The sequence below is a fragment of the Emydura macquarii genome, unplaced genomic scaffold (genome assembly GCF_026122565.2).
Source record: "Emydura macquarii macquarii isolate MOO-44397 ecotype Brisbane River unplaced genomic scaffold, CSIRO-AGI_Emac_v2 contig_587, whole genome shotgun sequence".
In the NCBI taxonomy this organism is placed as follows: Eukaryota; Metazoa; Chordata; order Testudines; family Chelidae; genus Emydura; species Emydura macquarii.
Window position 1 is genome coordinate 9,142,059 of NW_027130724.1, and position 24,862 is coordinate 9,166,920.

At 40.7% G+C, this 24,862-nt stretch overlaps 1 protein-coding gene across 4 annotated transcripts in view; it reads left to right on the forward strand.

Annotated features, from left to right (window-relative positions):
* HPS5 (HPS5 biogenesis of lysosomal organelles complex 2 subunit 2) overlaps nt 1–24,862 on the forward strand; it is a 46,740-nt gene that overhangs the window by 463 nt on the left and 21,415 nt on the right. For 2 of the 4 annotated variants that reach the window (XM_067540648.1, XM_067540650.1), the window contains exons 1-11: nt 353–3,959; nt 4,992–5,102; nt 7,033–7,097; nt 7,791–7,983; nt 11,846–11,979; nt 12,773–12,988; nt 14,654–14,725; nt 15,380–15,468; nt 17,302–17,480; nt 17,733–17,891; nt 20,241–20,400. In XM_067540648.1, the coding sequence (XP_067396749.1) occupies nt 3,852–3,959; nt 4,992–5,102; nt 7,033–7,097; nt 7,791–7,983; nt 11,846–11,979; nt 12,773–12,988; nt 14,654–14,725; nt 15,380–15,468; nt 17,302–17,480; nt 17,733–17,891; nt 20,241–20,400 (1,486 nt within the window). In that variant the 5' untranslated portion in view covers nt 353–3,851. Of the gene's footprint in view, nt 1–352; nt 3,960–4,991; nt 5,103–7,032; nt 7,098–7,790; nt 7,984–11,845; nt 11,980–12,772; nt 12,989–14,653; nt 14,726–15,379; nt 15,469–17,301; nt 17,481–17,732; nt 17,892–20,240; nt 20,401–24,862 lie in introns of those variants that run through there. The other 2 variants (XM_067540649.1, XM_067540651.1) reach the window with 2 other exon arrangements.

The window sequence follows — 24,862 nt, forward strand, 5'->3', positions numbered from 1 at the left end:
GCCCTGTTGCCTGAGGTGCCCAAAGCGTTTGCCACCTGTGCTGAAAAGTGACCGTGGGAAGGGATGGAACGCACGCGTGGGGAAAGAGGCTGGCCCTGCTAGAGCTGAGTCTGCAGGCAGACCGTGCTGGTGGCCCTGCTGCTCCTTGGCAGAGCCATGGGCTGACTCTGGTATTTAGGGTCCTGTGGCAGCAACGAAGGGACATGTCAGTGTCAGGCTATAGCTTGACTGTGGGTGGTAGAGATGAGTGCTGGAGTTATTCACAGAGGGAAGAGGTTCTAGGAAAAAAGCCGTGGAGCCACCCAGTTCCTCAGGAGAAGCCTGAAGGAGGTGTGGAGTAGCAAAGTCCCTTCCAACAGTTGTCAAAAGCCTGTGGCAAATGGGAGAAAAAGATCCTTTTCCAGATTAGTTAGAGGAGAAGGGTTGCCTCCAGCTTAACAAGCAATTGTGAGCCAAAGGTTTGCATTTAAAGCATAGCAGCCTAGCAGGGCCCATCAGCTATGAGAAGCCCTGGGGCTGGAAAAGGAGTGCATGGTGTGATTTGTACAAGGGTGCACTCCCTGAACCCTATTAGGGGAAGTGTGGATTCAATCTGTTGTATTTAGTCTCATGGCTCATAAGTGAATAGTAATGTTTTGCAAGCCCTGGTAAAATATAATACATATTCTGTAGCAACTTTTATCAAGGATCTCAAAGCATTTGTAAACGTTAAGCCACACAACTTTGTGAAATAGTGAAACATTATACTTATTTTACAGATGCTGCTGCAGAAATGATTATTAAAATATTAACTTTGAGGACTAGCAAAAATGTATGTAGCATAGAGCCACGGGGGGAAAACATTTCATAGTGCTTACTGTTTCTTAAGTGAACACCAAAGATGAAGTCCTGGCTCAAATGAAGTCAATAGAAATTTTGCCATTAACTTCAACCGGACCAAGATTTCATCCAAGGGATTCAGATCATTGCTGTAAACCCATTGCTTAATATGATGAACATTCTTTCTCATTATTTCTAGATGGTGATTCATATATTAGTGTTTCATTCTTTTTGTTACTGTCTAAAGTCATAATCCTATAGCTGCATTTGTGTGAGTGAATCTCTAACCTGTGTGGGCTCCATCAACTTTAGTGGGGTTTTGTATGGGTGCAGTTGGCATTGGGACCTTAATATATTGCACTTGCTGTGCCTTTCACCTCTGCATGTCACAGAGTCTTGCACTTTTGGGGGTAGGAATGTACTGATCTCATGTTTATAGATTAATATTATTGACTTGGATAAATCTGCATAATAAACATTCATTACAGTTATAGGGTGTCTTTATCAGCACAGTTTTTGAAGGTGGGTAAATATTAGTATCCCTACTTTCACAGAAAGGGAATCTGATGCACCAAAAGTCTTTTTTTTTTAATCCCAAGCATACACAGTTGTTTAATAGATGTCCGCATATCACATGTTGACTGAGAAAGATCCTCCACAGAAACTGAAATCTTACTGTTGCATTCTTCTATATTTGAAATCCAGTTCAAAACCTGGTATTCCATTAAGTGTAATTTTCTCTTACATCTCATCTTTTCAGAATTTGTTCATAGAATAAAATTTTCCTTATCAGTGCATATTCCCCCATTTATTTGGATATTACAGTTGTCCAAGCTAAAAAGATGTAATAAGTGTGCTAATTAAGTATACAGCAGAGAATTATGTGAAAGTAACATGTTAAGTTGCAGTTTAAATTCAAGTTGTCAAACTCCATATTACTAAATTTGGTTGTTTTCTGGTAAATATATATAATTTGTTCTTGAGACTAAGGGTTTGTCTACACTGGGAGTTTTATCAGCATAGATAAACCAGTAAGTATAACTTACTGTGTGCATACTCATATGGCAGAATAAGTGTGTCCACATGGGGAGTAACATAACTATGCTGTCTACTTATGCCAGTAAAATTTCCCCTGTAGACAAGTCCTACTTGCTATCTTGAGTACACTGCTGAATATGTAATATAGTTTTGATTTTTGAAGTATTTGTGAAAACTCAACTTTTTATTTACACCCAAGATGTCGTCACCTTTTGTATTTTAAGTAGTTTGTTGTGTATATTTGGGAGTAGCTGAATTTAATTATTTTATCTTGTCTTGGATTGGTTATTTTCCTATCTTTTGGAATTGCACATATTTGCATATGCAAATTAAAATATATACATTACTTGAATCACTGATGCCGTGAAGTTGGAGGTATAAGGAAGGTCTTCTGGCCTCTATCTAAATTCATTTGATTAAATTAGCTATGGTATGTCCATCTGCCTCAGCATGCACAAGAGTGGGACTAGAGTATTTTGTTTATTAGGTCAAATCTCCCCTAAAACATTGTGTAACCAGCAACAGAAGTCTTGGTTTGTAACCACTAGTCTATATACTGAAACAGACCCAAGAATTCCAGAAGTCCCAGCATTACTTTGCTGTCAGCAAAATATCTGTGACGCTCAGTGTCAAATTATGTGTTTTATCCTTCTAGTGGCTGGTCCTCGGTGAATAACTGTCTGCTACTACTGCCAATAAAGTGGTAGAGGTCTTTGCTGTGGGTCTGAAAATTCCCATCCTCCTGATGACCCTATTGACATGTAGAATCAATATGATTTCACAAGATGGAATTTCTGTTATTTTTTAGTTTGCTTTTGGAAAAAATCCTAAGATTATATTTTAAAAAATTCAGATTCTAAAGTCAAGCTTTTAAACGTTAGGAAATGTGCCAATTAAGGTTGCCTGTTCAGTATAAAAGCTTAAAGTAAGTTTTTTAAAAAAAGAAAAGCCTGTGAGCAAACTGCCAATTTTGTATTTAGTGCCAGGTTTGGGTGGTGTGCAGAAAATAATGCATGCGGCCATACACAGAAGGATGAAGATAAAAATATTGAATAGCTATCCATTCAATGCTTGAACAGCAAGTCCTGTGGAAAACATTTTATGTAATTAGGCTGAATCATAATGCACATGCACAAGGAGGCTGAATTAGGGTTGAATGGACAACCTTATTTTTGGTATTTCTTAACTTTTGAGTGTTTGATATTGTAACATTCATATTTTAACATTATATTTTGTATGTAATATCAATTTTAAGTATGTCAGTGCAGGGGTTTATACTGGTTTAACCAAATTAATCTTAAAAATGGATTTTTAGCCAAATCAATGTAATTTTAGTCTGTGGACAGGGCCTAGATTGCACAGGAGACTGTAAACCCACCAGGTATTTAGTTTAGGAATAATTAAATTATAGATCATCTAATAGACTAACATTTCTTAAATTAATTTCAATGTAAGTTCAAAGACAAAACAAACTAGGGACCTGACCTTGTAGTCAGATCTATGTAGGAAAACCCTTATGCTTGTGTGGATCCAGTTGATGGATTAGTTTGAGGCTTGTTAGATTCCCCCCTTTGTACGTTTAAGAGCAGTCTTAAGTATTTGTCTACACTATACACCATACTATACCAGCAAATCCTCCTAATATAGGCACATCTTATGCCATCAAAAAATTTGTTTTGCTGGGATATTTTATACCAGTTCTCTGAGAAAAATAAGCTATGCTGGTATAACTATTTTGCACTAGGGCTTTTGCTGTCATGGCTATATTGGGTTAGGGGTGTGACTTTTTCCCCCCCATGTTCCTAAGTGACATAGCTATGCCAACAAACTTTTAAGTGTAGACTAGGCCTTAAAGAGCAAAGGTGGGATTAGAAAATAAACTGTAATTGAACAAGAAAGGGATTATATTCTTAAATTTAATTTTTGCAGGTACAGCTAGAAACTGAAGTAAATAGTGCACCAATGACTGAGTATTACCAGGATTTCTTAACTCAATGACATCTGTGCCAATGATACCAGAATCTTACAGCCATGTATTGGCAGAACTTGAGTGTTTGGATCCATTGCTTTCTGCACTCAGGTTGGATTCTAGCCGTCTGAAGGTAAATTTGGTTCATGCTTACTGCATTTACTACGTTGTTGTTTCCTCTTTTCAGACACAGAAGTCAATATTTTTGTCATGCTATTGCTTGGTGGCTGTATGCATGAAATTACTTTGATTTGTATAGATCTATAAGCTGCTTATACAATTTGCAGATCTTGACTTGGTACTATTTAAACCTTGGGTCCAGTTTTACTACTGTCAGCTTCATGGTTGACAGCAGTGGCTTCTTAAGTTAAGAGCAGTGTAAAACAAAGAGAGATGGATCTTTTGTCTGTAATTGAATAAATAGAAAAATCTTGCATGCTAACTTTAAAAATGTTGCTTCACCATTCTTAAAGTCAAAATAATTTGCTGTTTAATTCTGTTTTTGAAGCAAACTATTAATATGAGATACTTTGAGAACAGATTAGTCATTTATAGGAAAAATGCAATATTTAACCCCAAAGCTTCTGAGAGAATGGTCATTTAATTCGAATTAAAACATTTGTGTTTTGATTTAAAGTTTATTTTTTTGGTCAGCCCATGAAATTGGATGGTTTGGTTAGACTTTTAAAATGGATGCTGCTTTACTCCGATGGACAACTTCATAGGTCAATGTATAGAACAGTTTGCTGTGCCTACCTAGCATGATGGCAGATCTATCAAAAGAATAATTTTAGCCCTTGTTTTAAAAAAAGATAGTCTAACCAGATTTGAAGTGCCCAAACAGCTTTATAAGAAAACTTGGGGAAAAAACCTGAATTTGTCTTTTTCTGTGTCTTTTGTTGCTAAAGATATTTGCAGGAAAACAGTCTTCAAGAGTTTGTTTGCTTTTGCTCTTCACTCCCCTCTTAGAAGGCACTGATTGCACTTTGATGATAATCTGGCCTTGCTATCGCATACCTCAGGTGGGGGATGAGCGGCAGGCATAGAATGTGCTCTTTGTCAAAGCTTCTGTTTTCAGCAAATGAGAGGATAAATGAGATGCCATTATCAGTGGAATTTATATTTCTTTAAGTAGCTACAGTACCCAGTGTCATAATTCTTTCAGTGCACATGTATAGCTGTGTCTCGGAAATGGCTGGCTCTGGGCAGTTCAGGAGGGGGACTAAACCTGATTCAAAAAGAAGGCTGGAAACAGAGGCTCTTCCTCACTCATAAGGTAAGCTTAGAAATGTACAAAAACTTCAGGGAAGGGCTATATTTTAATTGCAAAAGTGGGAAATGGAATCTTCATATTGAACTCCCAGGAATGTACAGCCTCTTGAATCATCCAAGTAAACTGAATTTTCTGACTTCTTGTCTTTTGAAGAGAAATGTCGTATGCAAAAATAGTGTTTTGCAAAGTATGGGGGATGCTCCCTTATGGAGGTGCGAAGGAGGAGTGGCCTGAAAGAGTGCACAGTCTTCTCAGTTCTCCAGATTCATAGCTTAACTTTTTAAAAATGAGTCTCTATCTCTTATGGTTTGAAAGAAAACCTTCAAAATGTGAAGTCAGCATAACCAGGGTGCAGATGTCTATCTGAATTTGCTGAGAGCCCAGAAAAATAGCTCTAGCTGTGAACTGCCTCATTCATTTCAATGGGTGGTAACTCAAATGCCAATTATGAATCTCTAAATATTAACGTTGTTAGCTATTACACTGCCCAATGCATGTAAGACAGGAAAGGAAATACTTTATGAAGATCTATTGCAGTGTTCCCCAAAGTTGGTGGCATGTGCAAAGGAGTAACTTGGGCTGGAGGAAGTGTGGAAGGTATAAAAATTAAGATTTTATAGGCTTGTTGGCTTTTAACAACACATGGCAGGGTTTGAAGCAGGGAATGATGGATTTAATTTTTCTGTTTGGGGAGGAGGGGGAACAGGGCTGAGCTTTCAAAAAGCTGGGACTGCATTATGCAATCATTGCATTATTAGTGTATCAGATGTCTGTTGCATTTTTCATTATTGTGCAAGGATGATGGGTGAATCAAGATTTTATTTATTTATATGTTTTGATTTCTAAAAAGTACAGAATTAACACTGCTCTGGTGCAGGGTGATGGCACCAGTGAAGGTCCTTGTAAACCAAATGATTCAGATGCACCTCTATTACAAACATTTCTGTTGTGCTCTCTTCTTGTAAATGTGTCTCCTTGTGTGCTAATCCTGTCTTTCCTCTTGTCCAAGTGCTAGCACCATGCTCACATTGAGACAGACATAATTGGCAGCATTTTATTAGATATGATTATGCCTTTATTGGTATCCTTGTGTATTTTATGCCAGGATTTCCCCATTACTTGGTTACTTTTGGAAGATACTTAAAACTTGAGTTACATGTACATGTCTTTAAAAATATAACCCAAATTTCCAGTTTGCTCAAAGGCCGAATGAAAGATCCTCTTTGTTACTTGAAGCACACAGTGAAGAGGCTGCTGCCTAATACATAGTATACTTAACTTTTAAGTGCAGGAGAATGTCTTTTTCACAGTGCTAAAATAGGCTGTCAAGTGAACTCGGTTGCACTGGGTATTGGTAATTCATTATGGAATCTCTTGCATTGAGTTTATCAATTTGGAGTCAATACAGATAAGCAGTGATCAGATATCTTTACAGATTAACAGTTGCTGGTGAACTGAAACCACAAACTCATTTTGGTTCCTTGTGGATATCTGTTTGTATCCTCAAAACAACCCTCATGATTGATGGAATTGAATGGGCTTGGAAACTGAACCCTTGTCACCCATGGAACTGGTTCCCTTAGTCCAGAATTTAAAATTGGCTAGACTGTGTCAAATAAAGTAGTTTTCATTGCCACTACTTATGTTCCTCTTCAGTGGATAAACACAAGTCTTCAATCTCCAGGGCTGTCAGCTGGACATTTTTCATAACCAGTTAAGTTCACTTTTAAAAAAAAAAAAAAAAAAAAAAAAAGAGAGAAGGCAAAGCAAAATCCAAAAGCACATGGAAGCTGCTATGACTTTCAACTCCTGTTGTAGTTCACAGGTGGAGGATAAGAACTGTGTATAACTAAATGTAATAATGAGAACTAATTTTACTACTACACTTGTAACTGTATTCACTTCATCACTTGACTGATCTTTCTTGCATCAGGAAGGTGCCATTTCCCGGGTTGCCTGTTGTTTACATGATGAAGATTATGTTGCTGTTGCCACCAGGTAAGAGATTTGATTAAACTAATTTTCCCCTTCCTGCCTCAAGGCCATAAAGCAACTTCTCTGATGTGGATTTGAGGCCTTGTCTACAAGGGGAAATTGACCTGTATAGCTCTTTCACAGTAGCTATCCATGTAAGAGTTCAGCAGTCTCTGAGCAGAGGCATTTTTCTGCAATAGCATCCACAGAGAGAGCTATTGTGGAGTAGCTTATTCCACAGTAGCTATGCTGGTCAGTTTCCCCATTAGCTAAGGCTTGAGACATTTCAGGAGCATGCAGAAGTATGTTCACTAATCTGATAAGTGAAATGGGTAGCTAAAACATTTACACTTTAAAATTCCAGCTAGTTACATTTAGTTAGCTCAGAACTGACACCTTTATTGGCAGTTTCAGAACAGAGGCCAAGGATTGAGCATGCATCCTCCAAGTCATGGCTGAAGTACATTGGTAGGTTGACATGCAGAAGCTTCTGTTGTTCCTATCTTTCGTTAAATGTAGTACTTTGTTTTTCAGAATTGCCGATCTAGCACTTGTCATAAGCACAACATTCAAACACACAACGTATTATATTAAAAATGTATTCTTTGTTTAGCTTGCCTCTTCCTGCGAGCAGCCCTTCTTTACTTCTGTTATAAATGATGGTCACCTTCAAAAGACCAGTTCTCTTAAAAAATTTAAATCTCCTAACTGTTACAGTCAAGGACTTGTAGTGGTCTGGGAACTCAATCAGGAGCGTCGTGGGAAGCCAGAGCGGATTTATGTTTCCACTGAGCACAAAGGCAAAAAAGTCACAGCTCTTTGTTGGGATACAGCTACGCTTCGAGTTTTTGTAGGAGATCATGTGGGAAAAGTGTCTGCTATCAAGATTAACACATCTAAACAAGGGAAGGTAAAATGTTACCCATTTTCTTTTAAATGAGAGGAAATTCCAACACATGGACACATTGAATCTTTGTGTGTGTCTTTGTTAGTAAAATCATGTGGGAAAGAATTAACAAGCAAATTAAGTTCTGCTCATTTTAGTGACTAGTCAGGATTGACAAACTAGTTTCTTCAGATATTGATATAAATCTTTGCTTCAACTGTAAACTTATCTAGTCCAGCAAGTGGCAATATAACGTAAATATTCTAAAATACATTAGCATTCATCTTAAAAGTATGATTTACCACTTTAAACATACATTGAGTTCAGGCTGGATGTTTTGCACAGTGATGCAACTTCTGGTTGGAAAACTGAGTGTAAATCCACAATTTCTGTCTTAACTGTTATTTTAAATAATCTTAAGTAATCAAAAGATAGACGCACCACTTATTATGGTACTTCTGCACAATTGTAGGATGAGTCTATCGCCATACAAGGTGATAATAAGTTATGTCTGCACTTATGGCAGCTTATAGAGTACAGGCACTGCATGTCTAGCTAGCACAGGTATAAATAGCAATGTAGACATGGCTTAGGTGAGTAGATTAGAGTGCCCTCCATGGCTAAACACCTGAGTATATACCTTATGCAGCTCTCCCCGTGTCCAAACATTACCTCCATGTCTACACTGCTATTTTTAGCAGTATAATGTCCCACTGCCAGATTCTGTTCCTTGCCATGGGGAAAGGCTCTGAGAGCAGGGAGGCAGCAGGGAAAGGCCCCGGCAGCACCCCCCTGCCAGCGCCTTCCTTGCTGTCTCCCCCTGCCAGAGTGTTTCACTGCCACATCTAGCTACAGACCTCAGTGACAAGTGTGGACACAGTCCACTTTGACTGTGGCGTGTAGCTACATGTGTAATGCCTTACACCAGGGGTGTCAAACATCCGGCCCCGTATCCTTTTTGGTCCGGCCTCTGGTTGCTGGATATGGCCCGCCAACCTTTGTGGTTCGGCCCCTGGCGGCTGCTGCCGAAGTGTATGACGCCGCACGATTTGTCGGCGGTGGATAAGATTCTGCAAGCTGCCGCCGAAAGTTAGGACACCATGAGATTTCTCAGCGGCGGGTAAGACCCCGCGAACAATTGCCGCAGGGTAGGAGGAGGGTATGGCCCACTTGACAAACATTTAATTCCAATCTGGCCCGCCTTAGGAAGTGAGTTTGACATCCCTGCCTTACACACTGCTGTAAGTGTAGACAAGGCAGAAAACAGTTTGTCATAGTTCTGTCTGAGCTTCCCCCACTGGATGCTTGCCAGGCAGCTGTGTCAGTATCCACATGCTGGATCCATGTGCTTCTAAGCTCCCTTGGATAGACTTTTGGTTTCTCGGGCACACTTCCCAGGCATCCACTCTGTCTGATGCCACTTCTGGGGAATGGGACCTTGTGATTGAGCTGTCTTGGACTCCGGGACCAATGCTGAACCCCCTCCTTAATCTTCTAGTCTCCCCAATAGCTTAAGCACACCTTCCCCAGAGCTCCATTCTCATGGGTATTCTGGTTCATAGGTTAATCCTTTAGGGACACGTGAAGTTAAAGCAAGTAGTGCACAAGGACTTTCTAAACCAGTCATGCTTTATTCATAAATTACAAGAGATACATAGATGTAGGCAAAATTAAATACCTTTATGCAATTCCCTCTCTCGAGCGCTCACAATGAACAATGTTAGGATTTTGGGTAGTGCATTCAGAGTCTCAAGACTCAACTCCTCCCTCCTGATCAGTCTTGCCACTTTGCTCTGTTCAGTGAGAGAGCTACTCAGAGCACTCAGAGCACATTTATAACTTTCCAAACCCTTCTGTCATGTTACTCTCCTGGTCAGCCTCAAAGCCTCCCTCAGGCTTGGTTACTTTGCTTGGTTACCTTGCTTGATTACCACCTGTCTGAAGTCCAGACAGAAAACACTAGCTTCTTGCAATGCATCCTCCCAATGTAGGTAACTGTTATAGCTAAGGTAGCCCTGTTAAAATGTTAATGACTTTTGGTGTTCCTGTAATAGCTGTCTAGGTGAGGTCTGTGCCATGTGTGATATAGTCCCTGTTACCAAATACTGATTCAGTATACACAGAAGCTTTCCATGGTACAGCAATTTCATAATATGAACCAGAATTCATGAATTTTATATAAGCAAAGTCCCAAATCATGTCAAAGCTCCACCGTTAAACATGTTACCAGAACAATTGCAAAAAAAAGAGCAAAACTGGAACTGAAAATTATAGTAAAGTGGAAGTGTGGGTTTTGAGGTTAATATCATGTCAGAGCTGAACAATACATTCAGCACTAACTCTGCAAAGAACTAGCTTCTATCTTTTTTGCTTCTTTATAATTAAGGCTTCAGATTTGTCAGGGCATTTTATATCAATAATCACGGAGCAGTTGCTAAACCTGTGACTTTTACTAACTTTTCTGTGACTGATGTGAGATTTTTTTGATTAAAATATGCCCTGACAAATAAGGGGGCACCGACCATCTGCAGCAACACCCTCTGCTCTGGTACCACAACCCTAATCCTATCCTTGGAAGGGAGGAGGCTTTAGAGCAAGCCCAACCTGTACTCATCTCGGGCACAGGCACCAGCAGCTCCTGCTTCCTCTGGGGCTAGGCCCAGCTCCCCACTCTGAGCATTGCAACCAGATGTGCGGGACTACGGCACCACTCAGGTTTGGTCTAGTCATCTCTCCATGATAGAAGGGAAGGCCAAACCTGAGTGGTGCTGTAATCCTGCACACCTGATTGCAACACCCAGAGCAGGGAGGTGGGCCCAGCCCTGCAGGACAGGCACTGCTGGTCTGGGGTGAGTCATGGACATACAAATAAAAAAATCATGGATAAATGGGAAAATCATGCTATCTGTGACTTTTTTTTCCTGCCTTGACTAACCTGTAACCTTATTTATAATGTATAAAGTATAACCTATAAAGAAGGCCTGAAAGCCTTTTTATTAAAGACAAAAATCTGCTTGTTTTATTTTAGAACTATCAAGCATGTCAACTCCTCTTTTCCCTGGTTTTATTGGGGAGCTTGCGGGACAAGGGGGAAGGTGTGTTTGGAATATATGTGTGCACTAAACCCTCAGTTGAAGGTTGACACTCTAACATACTTTCTTCAAAATGTTAATTGGCCATTGAAGCTAAATAATAAAACCCAAAGCTTTAAGTAGTCAAGCTACAGCCCTGTGTATATTACAGAATTTTAACAAACTTTCCACTTGTGCTACTACTGACTCAGCTGCACCAGTGTTGTCATGAGTGAGAGCCCATATGTATGCTATTTGATGTATGTCTGACAGTTCATGCAAGTCATCTATGTGAGAATTATTTACTAAATGGTATTTAGAAGATGTACCGCAGAGTAACAATGAAACTTGCTAGCATATGTAGGTCACTTAAATTAGAAACTAAGTTACCTTAGCGGATAATTAATTCCCTACGGGACTACGCCTAAGGAAGACTACTGCTGGCTTGAAAGAAAATGTATAGTACATGAGTAACGACAGACCTATTGAGAAGGAGAACTTTAATAAAAAAAAAAGTCAGAAAGGACCATGATATACAACAATGAATATAGTATAAGTATGTAGTCCATTGAAGTCTGTGTGGCTATTCATACGCATAAACATTCTCAAATCCAGGGCCTTATTTTGTAGGAGAAGTAGTAATGGTGTACGTTGTTGGATACAGGGCGGAGTTAAGCTAACGTGAACAACCACAAACAACTTGAAGTTTGGCATTTTCTAACCTTTGAATGCAGCGCTTTGGAACTGTAGTTTTTATGGAATATTGTCAGCATTGACCTAAGCCCAGTGTGTGGTGTTTTTGTTTGTTCCTTTAGGCAGCAGCTGCTTTTGTGATGTTTCCAGTTCAGATTATAACCACTGTTGACTCCCGTGTAGTTCAGCTCGATTATTTGGATGGAAGACTTCTTATTTCTTCACTGACTCGTTCCTATTTGTGTGATACTGAGAGGTAGGTTGTACGCTAACTGCAAAAGTATCAGGACATCTCTTAAAGCTGGAAACTGATTGAAATGGATCAGCTGAAAGATCATTCTTCTTTAGCATTTACGTTTATCATTCATAAATTTCATCACTCAAAATCGTTACCATTTAGTTGGTCATACATACTTGAAGAGACTTGCTGGCATATTGTAGACCAGATGTCACCCCTTGCAGTATTATCTAGCTTAATTTATGGTTTGTGTCTGATCTTAGAGGTTGGGTTTCATGGTTTTAAAATGAATTATAGCTTTACTTTTAGCTTACAGATCTTCAGAACGGCATTTAGTGTCTGCATGTAAAGTGTAGTTTAATGGACACCCTTAAACTTTGAGTTAAGCAGAGACAGCAAGGAAAATACTGACCTTGGTGTGTAGATCTAAGTTAGATAGACCCACTTGGCTGGGCAAATAGCATAGACATTATTTTGATTGCTTTAAGGCAAAATAAGTAGTAAAAATTAATGCAAGAAGGATGCTGTTGTGTCTTCATAAAGTACTAATAATGCAAAACTGACTTGTATCAAGCAAATAGTTGCAATTTAACAAAAACTAAATCTATCTCATCACTCTATCTTTTGAATTATAATGGTGAGATTTCTGGTTTAACATATAAATAATCTTTACTATATTTAAGACAAACAGAGAGATTTTGGAAGCTTAGGTTTATGAATGTTCATGTGGTGGGTACAGTCCTCCAAAAAAATGTTAAAACAAAATAGAACTTGTTTTTTATATTGTCTATATATATTTTTCCCCCACTAGAGAGAAATTCTGGAAAATTGGTAACAAAGAAAGAGATGGAGAATATGGCGCCTGTTTTTTCCCAGTTGGAAAGAATTGTGGGAGCCAGCAGCCATTAATATATTGTGCACGTCCAGGGTCAAGGATGTGGGAGGTGAACTTTGAAGGAGAGGTGCTAAGTACCCATCAGTTCAAACAGCTGCTCTCATCGCCTCCTCTCCCAGTTATTAGTCTAAGGTAATTGATGGTGGTCACTAATAAATTGGGTTATGCTTTCATCCTGTGACTTTCTGTGAAAGTTACTCTCTGAAAGTCACAAAATATAATAATAAAAAGTCAAGTCCTGAACAAACACTTTAGCTTGGCATGTAGCTTAAAGTTTTCATTTTGCAACTCTCAGAAGTATTTGTTTGTGTTCCTTATAGCATCCACTCACCCATCCACTTGCATCCAAAAATTGTGTTACTTTTAAAAGAAAAAAAAATCAGTTTCTGACTCATGACAGAAGTTCAGGTTTAAGTATTGACTAATGCAGTGCTTGCCATTTCAATTAGAAGTGGTCAATTTTTATTACATATCTTCGGGTTGGCATTTGCTCTGTGGATGAGTGCTTTAAGAACTGATTTCTTTATTTTGTAGTCAGTTTTTGCTTTCAATTAAATGTAGGAGTTGCAAATTGTCATCATATTTGATTAGAGAATTGACTTCTTGGGTTACATTTTCTATAGCAGAGATGCAGTTTAAAATTATAAATCTACAGTGCTGCCTTTGGATGATATAAAATAACTATTATTAAACATAGAACTGTGAGTTCACTACTGATTGGTAACATGTTTGTCTCTTTTTGGAATGGGTTAGGTTGGAGTAAGGGTCATGGCTTTCCCAGAAATACTTGTTCTATGGAAAGTATAACTATATAATTATTTCATAGAATAGCTAATTTTTTCCTATATTTGTGTTTTAAAATGCTTTTGATGGAAAACTTACAAACTGATCCTTGACCTTTATTGTAAATTATTTTAACTATTTCTATTAAGGCAACCAGAATATCTTGTAAATGTCTTCTTGGGCTCTTGTAAATAGCAATTTACTATTTTGAAATATCAGTCCTTTGGTAGTTTAGGATGACCTCTTCTTTCCATGTTTACGGCAATTTAAAATGCCACCAAAAACTATTTGTTCTGTTAATTAAAAGAATGATGCTAATCCATCCACCCAGTATTAACTCTAGAGATACATTGTAATATAGTCAGATTGTGATTTTAATAAATATTGGAATTCCTAAGTATTCCACTTTAGTAATAGTAGGTCTTTTCCCAATAAACTTTGCTCATAACTGACACTAATAATTAAAGCCTCAATTTTACAAACATACCCATATATTTTAACTTTATGCATATCTCTTTAGTGCAGTGGTCCCCAGACTTTTAACGGGGTGCTCTTCCTTGCCTCTGTCAGCCTTCCCTCTTCCCCCCAGAGTTGGGGCCGGGAGTGGGGACACGGTCAGAGCCGGGGCCAGAAGCAGAACCATAGCTGGAGGCCCTAGGGCTGTGGCGGGGCTGAGGCTGGAGACACAGCTGGGAGCAGAGCCAGGGGCTTGGCTTGGGAGCGGAGCAGCGGTTGTGGGCAGGGCTGGAGCTGAGCAGGGCTAGATGACATGCCCTCTCCACTCCCTGTGGGAGCTGGCCCCAGCCTGCCCTCCCCCCACCCCCCCGAATGGCGCACCCCAGTTTGGGGACTTCTGCTTTAGTGGGACTATATATACATGCTTAAAGTTAAGTTAAAGTTAAGCATGTGTGTAAATGTTTACGGGACTAAGGGCTTAAATATTTGCTAGCATGATGTGTTTTGTAATTTGAATGAATTACTGTCATTGGCATTTAGATATTATATGTTTTATAGGTTGGATCCTCAATATAATGTTTCTGCCTGTTCCTTCCAGTCTGTGTCTTTCCCAAAACTGTTATATTTGACGTAAGTATTTACCAGAACTCTGCTTTATTAACAATGTTGTCTTTGTGTTAGCTTTCATCACACCCATTCAACTTAACATCCTGTAAAGCCCAGTGAACAGTAGTTTTGATTTTGTTTATCCTCTTCTTCCCATGCTCCAATTCCTCTTAACCTCCTTTTCTCTCCCCCCCCCCCCAAAAAAAAAAAAAAAAAAAAAACAAAAAACAAAAAAAACCCAACCCCTGTTTAGTGAATTATTTTCAAACTCCTAATTACTTTTCTTTTCTTTATATGTCTGGAAACTTAAACCTTTGCTAACTGTCAGCATTTCCATTGAACACATTTCTTTAGGGGTTCACAGTTTTATGTAAATCTGCAAACCTCTAAAAGTCAGATTTTTTTAAAATACTTTTTTGAATTGTAACACCTACAAAATTATCTTACTACCTGAATTCCCTTTATGCAGGCTTGGTTAAAGACTGTAGAAAACAGACGTGTTGGGCCAGCAGCCTATGTCTTAAATTTCAGATCTTGTCCTGTTCCCTAAATAAAAAGTAGTCAATAGAATAATTAAATATACTATTAAATGGAGTACTCTGGAAAGAGAATTTTTTTCTGAAAATAATACATTAAAACTTCTTGAAACAGTGCTTAATATTTTTTCTTTGCTTACAGTGAGCATTGTGTTATGACATGGACAGAAAGAGGCATTTATGTCTTCATTCCTCAGAATGTTCAAGTTTTACTTTGGAGTGAAGTAAAAGGTGAACTTTATAAACTTAAGTTTTTTCTACATTGTTCATTACGTTTTGGCTCTCAAGTCCAGTACTTACAGTATAGTAAACCAGTTTCCACAAGGGGATTAAATAACACTCATTCATAATTTCTAGTTAATCATCAGCAATTTATATGACAAATCTTTGACTATGTAAACACAAAAACCCCTTAAACTAATCTTTACAAATTACCTGTTTGGGTGCTTGTGAAATAAGTGGTAGGGGACAGTGTATTGAATCTCAGGGCATGTCTACACTACAAACTTCAATCGACCTATGTTAGGTCAAGTTAGAGCCACCACGGTAACTACTGTGGTGGTTGGTGTCCACATTACCCTCTTTCTGTCAGTGACGCATGTCCTCTCCAGGAGTGCTTCCACCGACTTAAGAGGGGCAGTGTGTGTTGGGGGATGGGTGGGGGGCTGAGAACCCCATTTCTCAGCTTCATGTGCAGCTCCCTCTGGGAGCATGGCAACTGCCTGGGCTCTGGGCAGCTACCTGGCAGGGAGGCCCCTCCACCTCCCTCAGGTGGTCATAGCCTGAGCTGTGAGCAGTTTTCTTGTCAATTTCAGGGCTACAGCATAGAGCTGTGAAATTGACAAGAATGACAGCCAGCAGCTGAGCAGTGTCTACAGGGACTCTGTGTTGCCCTAACTACCTGACATAAGCCCTACATCTCTTGTAGAGGTGGAGTTGTTATATCAATGTAATAGGGCACTTACATGGATGGGAGCAAGGCTGTAGTGTGTACACTGATCTAATTAGGTTGAGGTAATTTACGTCGACATAACTCTGTTGTGTAGGCCAGGCTTTAGAAATAAATGACCAAATGCAATTCAGTGAAACATCACAAATATTGTGGTTCCCTTTCCTCGCTTCTACTTACTTCATTTTATTATATTTCAAAGAATACCTGATGTGGATCTGACCGTAACAGATTAGGTGACTTTTTTTTTTATAGTACTCTTCAAAAGGGTGTTTACACTCTTTGATTTAGACAACTGCTGTGTTATACAGAAGGACTAGTAAATGTCAAATGCGTACATGGTTAATATCCTGGTCCTAGAACTGTTCTAAAGATATTTAATTGCCTTGGTATTACCAGTTCAAAATGCCACTGTCATGGAGCATTTGCACATTTAGTGTTTCTTGTACATCAATGTGACTTTTTTCTTTAAAATTTTGACCCTTCGGCAGCTAGCAACTTTAATTAAAAATTAATTAAATAATTCCTTAACAAACAACTAATTAATCTGAAATAATGGGACCTGTCATGTTATGTGGTCTCTGGGTTTTTTTGTTGTTTTTGTTTTTCAAACAAAAAACATGTACATAACTTGTAGTTAAATACGTCCAAGTAACTCAGCAAAGGTCAAGGCACTTCTAGATTTTAATTGTATGCAATAGTAATTACTTACTAACACAGTGCCATCTAATGTTATCCCATATTCTACTGGGGTATTACAGGAATGGAAATTTGTTGCAGTCATTAGTAGGCGCATTGAAAAGTACAAACTGCTTCCAATGTGATGGTAGCCGTGTCAGTCCCAGGATATTAGAGACATAAGGTGGCTGAGGAAATGTCTTTTATTGGACCAACTTCTGTTGATGAGAGACACAAGCTTTCGAGCTTACAGAGAGCTCTTCTTCAGGTCTAGGAAACTTCGTGTCACTACTAAATCTGTTCTACATTGGTCCAATAGAGGACATTACATCACCCATCTTGTTTCTCTAAACTGCTTCCATGTTTACCCAGAAATGGAAAGGAATGCTGATTAATACATTCACCCCTAAGACCTTTTCTACTCATCTTTTATATAGACATCCAGGATATAGCAGTGTACAAAAATGAGTTGTTCTGTCTGCATACGAATGGAAAAGTCTCGCACTTCTCTCTTCTGCTAGTGGAGCGTTGTGTAGAACGTCTGCTAAGAAGAGGTTTCTGGAGTCTTGCTGCCAGAGTCTGCTGTCTCTTCCAGAACTCTATTATTTCCTGCAGAGTAAGATAAGATCTCTTTCTATCTCTTTACTATATCTATTCAATTAAGTCTTTTTGTCCTAAACCTAAAATTCTGCACTTTGGCTTTTGGAGCTTTTGTCATGTTGAAATGCAATAGTAAAACTAATCAGTGATGACTGCTTTATTAGAAAACTTAGCCTGTCATTGCCTGGGTAGTAAATTAAAACTAGTCTGTTACGTTTCACATGAGCATTAAAAATATTAACAAATCTCTTGCTTTTTGTACTGTTAGGCAAGAAAAAATTTGCCTCTAGACAAACTAGAGCACTTGAAATCACAGCTGGATCTCTCAACCCAAAGTGATGTCATTAGCCAACTGGAAGAATTGATTTCAAAGCTGGAACTGGTAGATTCTGCATGCAGCAGCAGAAGGAGCAGTATTTCATCACATGTAGGTGTATATAAAGTTGAATTTTTTCCCTAGTTATATTACTACTTCCTCATTTTGTATAAGTTTGTCTATTGTCATCCTTCACTCTGCAGATTAGAAAAAAGATTTCTCTTATATTTGCCTTCCTTTACTTTTAGTGGTTAGATACTAGGGATACAAGGTGTGTGAGGCAATATTTTTTATTGGACCAACTCCTGTAGGTGTAAGATACACACTTTCAAGCTACACAGAGCTTTTATTCAGGTTTAGGGAAAGAAATCAGTGTGTCTTAGCTAAATACAGTTTGGGACATATCCTTAAACATATAAGGGGTAACACATATTGTAAGAGGACACTTGAAAAGAATTGGACGGTTGAGGGTTGGGCTGTTACGCATAAATGGTTTGACATGGGCAATTAAAGATAGCAGGCAGTGGGGGGAGGTGTATTACAAATTGTTGTAATAAGACGTAAAACCAGTGTTCCTTTTGAGTCCATGGCTTTTGTTGCCCAGCAGAGTTATGAATTTAAGTTCCCAGTTGACATGTATCACCCCATATTGGAACCCATACTGGGTATACTCATATAATTAAAACCCATATTTGATGGGGGCCCACATCCTGAAGTAAATCTTTCTCAAATTCCCTCTTCTCGCCTTTGAACAACCACCCAGCCTTGCCAAACTCTTCATCAGAAGCAAGCTCCCCACAGATTAGGATGCAGCAACTCAAAGCAGCACCAAACCCTTCCAGAATAACATGCAAAAACTGCTACAATGACCAGTACCCTGCACAACACACCTTTTGAGATTCATGGGTCCTCCATATGCTTATCACATCACTCATTCAGTCCATCAAATCATCACTCATTCAGTCCATCAAATGTCCCAAAACATGTTGTTGGCGAAACCAGCCAATCACTGCATTCTAGAATGAACTCTCACAGAAAAATGGTAAAAGATAAAAACACTTATTGCCCGTGGTCAAACACTTCTCACAAAGTGATCACTCCATATCTGTTCTTTGAGTACTTGTCCTCAAAGGAAACTTGCACCATACCTTCAACAGATGAGCCTGGAAACTTAAATTAATAACTCGGCTAGGCACTAAAAAAAACACTCAACAGGAATACTGTTTTTACAGCCCATTACTACAATTTGTAACACCCTCATGGCCTACTACCCTTAATTATCCACTTCAAACCCCTTATGCGTAACAATCTTTGTATTTAGTTCACGCAGTGTGATTTCCTTCCCCAGATCTGAATAAGAGGTCTGCATAACTCAAAAGCTTGTACTTTCCACCTACAGAAGTTGATCCAATAAAAGGTATTACCTCCCCTACCTTGCTTCTTTCATATCCTGGGACCAGTACAGCTACAACAACCCTGTACGAAAAATTAGGGTGTCTAATATTAACTAAATTAATTGGGATAGAAACCTAAAAATGCTAATTATGCAGTTTTCTAGATTTGTAAATCATGATTTGATTTCATGTTCGTCAAGAGCTACTTAATTATATCCTCTGACCTATTATGATTCCTGAATGACAGTTTTTCTTTTCTAAAGCTGTATTTTAGAGTGGTGAAACATTCTTCAGAAAATGTCAGTTTCGGTGGAAATTTGACCTCATTTGGGCATGAGACCCAGTTCTTAAAATTGGCTTAACCTTTCTTATAAAAGTATCTAGTGCTATTTTACTAATGTGGTTGGTTAGAGTTGATCCTAACTTTTATTATCTCGTGAAAAGGAAAAACTTGCTTCTTACTTATCACTTATCATAGCTACTTTCATCATCAAAGCACTTTAGACAACTAATTATTCTCACAACATTCTGTGAGGTTATCCATGTTGTCCAGATGCAGAAATGCACAGCTTGAGCTGAACCATGACCAGGGAGAAACTTGTGTCTTGGAGCACTTTTGTGGAAGGTCTATAATTGCTCTTACTATTGTGTTAGCTAACTTGTTATTTAGGAATCAATTAACTGCAGTTATAACATGACCAAAATTCTAATTTAGAAAAGTGCCGAGAGAAACTGACTTGCCCAAGATACAATGGAGCTTTATCAGAACCCACATTAAAACTGAGGATTTCTTAGTTCCTAGTTGTGTGCTCAGCCCACCAGACTTGCAGTTATTTTGTAGTTACTCTTCCTATAAAAGTTTCATTTTAACTCAGTTCAGTTTCTTTAGAAAAATACAGTGTGACATACTCATCTACATACAAATACCTCTATGCTTTTCCAGCATACGTGTTTATTTCCAAGGTTTCAGATTAATAAAAGCTATAGTGGTGCACTGGATTCTCTGTGTGATTTGATAAGAGAGGATGTTTTTGTGGCTCATATGACTTTATTATTTGCCCCACAGGAAAGTTTCAGTGTCTTAGACTCTGGAATTTATCGGGTTATTAGTCGAAGAGGCAGTCAGTCAGATGAGGATTCTTGTTCTCTAAATAGTCAAACACTGTCAGAAGATGAGAGACTTAAAGAGTTTTCTGCACACCAGGAAGAAGAGCAGGTGGAGCTTGGTAATGGCTTTCAATGAAAATATGCTTTTCAAATGCATTCTTCTGTGTTCAGCAAGTTGCTGGTGACATTGTGTGTACATTTAAAACAACAAAACCCTTCATAGTTGTAAATTCCAGTTGTTTTCCACCATTTAGATATCCCTGATTAAACCTTATAAACTGTTCAGTGAAGTAGTAAACCTAGTCACCTCTTCTGTGGTCTCTTGTAATACGATTTTGTACTGAAAACTTTACGGGTGAGATCCTGACTCAATTGAAGTAAATGGCAGAACTCCCACTGACTTCAGGGGAGCTAGGATTTCACTCAAGATTTCCTTTTTCTGTAGGTAACTCACGTAGATTATTCTTAGCATTAAGGCAAACTACCCTGTGTCAGTGTTAATTCTGCCTCTGCTAGCCAGATCTCTGCCTTTGTTGTCCCTTTCCTAACTCTAGTTGAGCCTGGCCATATGTTGGTGCCAGGGAGCTGGTAGATGTCGGTCAAGAGCTTTTAACTTTCTTGCAGGTTTTCTTTTCTGGTTTCTCTTTTTTGGAGGGGTTTGGGGGTGGAAGGTGTTCCCTCCTCTACACTTACACATTAGTATATGAGGGATGCAACCTTTTGAAATATTAACCCTGTTTATTCCACCCACCCAGCCTTGTTCTTTTTTCACCCCACGAAATATCCATCTCTGGACAAATGTTAGAGGCTTCTCTGGCTTTTCAAGGGGTAGCGTGGTATCTCCTTTCTGAAAAAAAAAAATGCTGTTAGTAGCTCCTTTGTATGCTGCTGTCTGTCTGTGTTGACAGAGGAAGCTGTTTAAAGGGGCAGGGAATAGAATGGCCTGTGGAGAGGGGAGATGCTCTTGGGCTTCTGCTGGGAGTATACTCCAGTGCTATAGGGAGAGTATTGGGGATTATTTTTTTATAAAGAGCTGCAGGGCCATCCATAGGAGGGTGCGGGGCCCGGGGCAAATCACACTGTGTGGGCCTCCCTTAACATTTTATACAGGTGAAATTGGGCTGTGTCATAGTCGTCAATTTCACTGCTCAGCTAGAGCAGTGAAATTGACAAGTAAGCCTGTGGAGCCTGACTCCTGGTTCCAAGATCCGGCAAGCCACTAGGCTCTCTGCCTGGCCTACTTGGCACTGGGCTTCGATCCTGGGAAGGGGCTGTGGGAGGCTGCCGCCTGGCTCAAAGCCAGGGGGTGGGAGGCTGTTTCCTGGCTGTGAGCCAGGGTGTGGGTGGCTACCACCAGCCGCAAGACCAGCTTGCGGTGCATGGGAGGCTGCCCTCAGGCTCCCAACCAGGGCGCAGGAGGCTGCCACCCGGATTCCAGGGACGTGGCTGGCTACTGCCCTCCTCCCAGCTAGGAGCTGGGACCCGGGGGGACATGGGTGGCTGCCTCCTGTAACCTGTGGGCTTGTGGAACCAGGGGAGCAGGGGTGGGGGTGGGGCAGCCCACAGGGAGCCCACACCATGAGGTAGCCAAAGTGTGGGGCCTGGGGCGGTCACCCTGATTCATACTACCCTAGGGATGACTCTGGTGAGCTGTCTCTCCAGATGCACCAGAAGAGCTGGATGAAGCAGAGCTGAAAGCCTACTTCTGTTAAATATTAAATTCTTTCCACCTCATTCACCCAATTTAGAGCTTCTAGCTATGAGGAAGTGTAGAGTCTCTGTAGCTGATGACCTAAAATTAAGTGGGGCCAGAGAGCAAAACTCTCTTCTCATCATGGAATCAGTTTGCTATCCCCTGTGGAGTGGGAGTGTCTATTGGAAGGGGTGGAGCCCTGTGTAGTCTCCCTGATCTTGCACTGAACTCTGCTCTGATTAGTCAAGAGGGAAGGTGAAGAATGCATCTGTACTGGTAGACTCATTCTTTTCTAAAATCAAGCTAGATTATACTAAAGTGTACGAAAATACAGCAGAGGGTTTCTTTGGCCTCTCTTTTTAGTGAATCTGTTGGTGTCAGGAACTAAAATTTCATAGTGCAACAAAAAATTTTCGCCAAGGATTTGGTGGACTTCCTCACAACGTGTGTCAGGAAAGAGTGGAAAAAATAAAGGTATAAGAGCTAATATTTGTCCAACTCTGTTTATTTTTAGGTAGTTTTGTGCTACTAATAAATGCATATTTTGTGGTCGTGAACTTTACACTTGTCATTTGTGACATCTGTTCACCCATTTTAACTTTTTGGGTTATGCCATCTTAATGTATCTCAGAAAGTAAAATTCTCAAGTGAAGAGACTTGAGTTGACTTTACACAGCTGGAGTTAGTTTGCCTATTTCTGCTCAGTTAGTGGTCACAAAGTAGCTGGTTATTTCAAACTATAAAAGTCCTAGATGCTTCTGTATCTCAATGCATATGAGCTTCATTTGGTGCTTTAGATAATTTCTTGAGAAACAGATCTTAATGAATGCTCTCTTCTATTGTACATTGGAATTGGTTCCACTGTTCCCATTACCATAAGTGGCCATTAATCTTTAAATGGCTACTTTTCTACATAGTGAACAAAAAATTTGTTTGCAAGCAGTGTAACACCATTTGTTGACCTTTAAATACTATCTAGAGTCCCATTTCCATAACAATGCTATCTATGGGTGCTGGCAGTAGAACTGATACAGTGTTAGTACAGCTCCTTTTAAGAAAAATAAACTTTTTTTTTGTTTTGAGGTACTAGTAAAGAGCATTGTCACCATTATTTAAAAGAATCCTTTTCCTTAATCACACTTTAAAAAAAAAATGTGATAGAGTGCATTTTGTGCATGTCTTTTAGTTCTACTTTGAATGATTGCTCATATCCATTCCGATATAGGTGAGTGCACGCCACCGTGCATGGGTTTCCGGAACTTTTTTCCCCTTAGCAGACCCCGTAGGGTCGGCTCAGGTGCCCCGTGGAGTACCACACTCATGCAGCGGTATATGAGGCATTGCCGACCCTACAGCCCCTCAGTTCCTTCTTTCCGCCCATGATGGTTGCTGGAACGTCTCTTGTGTCTGCAAGTACTTTCCCCTGTTACAGCTTTGTTGTGTATAGTTAGTTAAGTGTTTTGTAGAGTAAATGTTAAGTGGTTAAGTAGAATAGTTTAGGTTTTAATAGGAGCCCTTAGGGGCTTAGGATGGCTGGGCTATGCTCGGCTCTCCTGGCTTTAAGCCTTGCGCCGCTTGCGGCAAGACTTTCCCGGTCAGTGACCCTCACGATCACTGCCTCAAGTCCCTGGGAGAGCAGCATCGGAAGGAAAAGTGCTGGATTTGTAAAGCCTTCAAGCCCAGGACTCAAAAAGAAAGAGACATTAGGCTGAAGGCTATCCTGATGGAAGCGGCTCTCCGACCAGCTTCCGAGCCGCCTCGTTCCAACTCGGCACTGAGCATCTCCTTGGTGCAGAGCGCTCTGCTGGCACCAGAGTCTACTCGACGCAAACCATCCCCGGTGCTGAAAAAGAAGAGGCGGCAGCACGCGGAGAGCATGCTCCAGTGCCTGCATCTCCGTGCAGGGAGCCTCCCCCGACTCCTGGGGGTGAGGGAGTGCCCCTGCAAGTGCTGTCGACACTGGAGGCTTGTCAGGCAGCATAAGCATTGATGGCCCTGCCCACGCCTCTGACCCCCCTCCGCCGAGGGACAGAGGGCTGGTGTCCCAGGGCAAACCCACGCTAGGTCCCCCAGTAGCTGGTCGAGACCCCCGGCAGGGGAGAAGTCTCCCACTAGACAGTCACCGAGGGTTGAGCGTGAAAGCTCCCCTCCTAGCTCTGAGTCTTCCTCATCAAGCTGATTCTCCCTGTGGCACCGAGGATGGTCCCCGGCACCGGAGGCAGCGCATTCAAGGCGGTGGCGCTCGAGGATCGCCTCGCGGCGCGGAGACAGCTCCCGCTTCCGACCCCTGGCACTGAGCCCTTTGCCAGCGTGGTACCGGATCCGATCACCAGCACGGAGCCCTGCACCAAAGGGCTCCTCCACCTCGGCGTGTCGCAGATCCCGGTCTTCGGAATCGGGCTTGGCACCGCAAGGCTCCAGATGGCTCCGGTCCCGGTCCCCCAAGGGCAAGCACACCGCAAGTCGTTGGTGCCGAGGCGACGGATGTCGTCCTCGACTTCATCGGAGCGTGCTCCCTCCCTTCGGCATCGTTCGTGGTGGCACCGATGTTCTTCTGCCTCTTTGGAGTTATCAAGGGGACGGTCACCGGCGAGGAGCAGCAAGAGCCGAAGATGGGCTCAACGGCACCGCTCCAGTGGCTTGGGGTCCCGGAAGGGCAAGGACACCCCGTGCCACCAGGAGACACAGCAGCTGGTGCTGATGCCAGCACAGGGTTGACCACAGGGTCCCTGGTAATGGCCTTATTGGGACCCATGGGGGGCTCATATGGGACAGGGCACAGTCTCAGTTCCATCCTCGGGAGCGCAGTCTGTGCCCCCTGTGCCAGATAAAGAGCACAAGGTCCATTCTTCGGACGAGGACTCAGACCCAGACGAGGGACCCTCCAC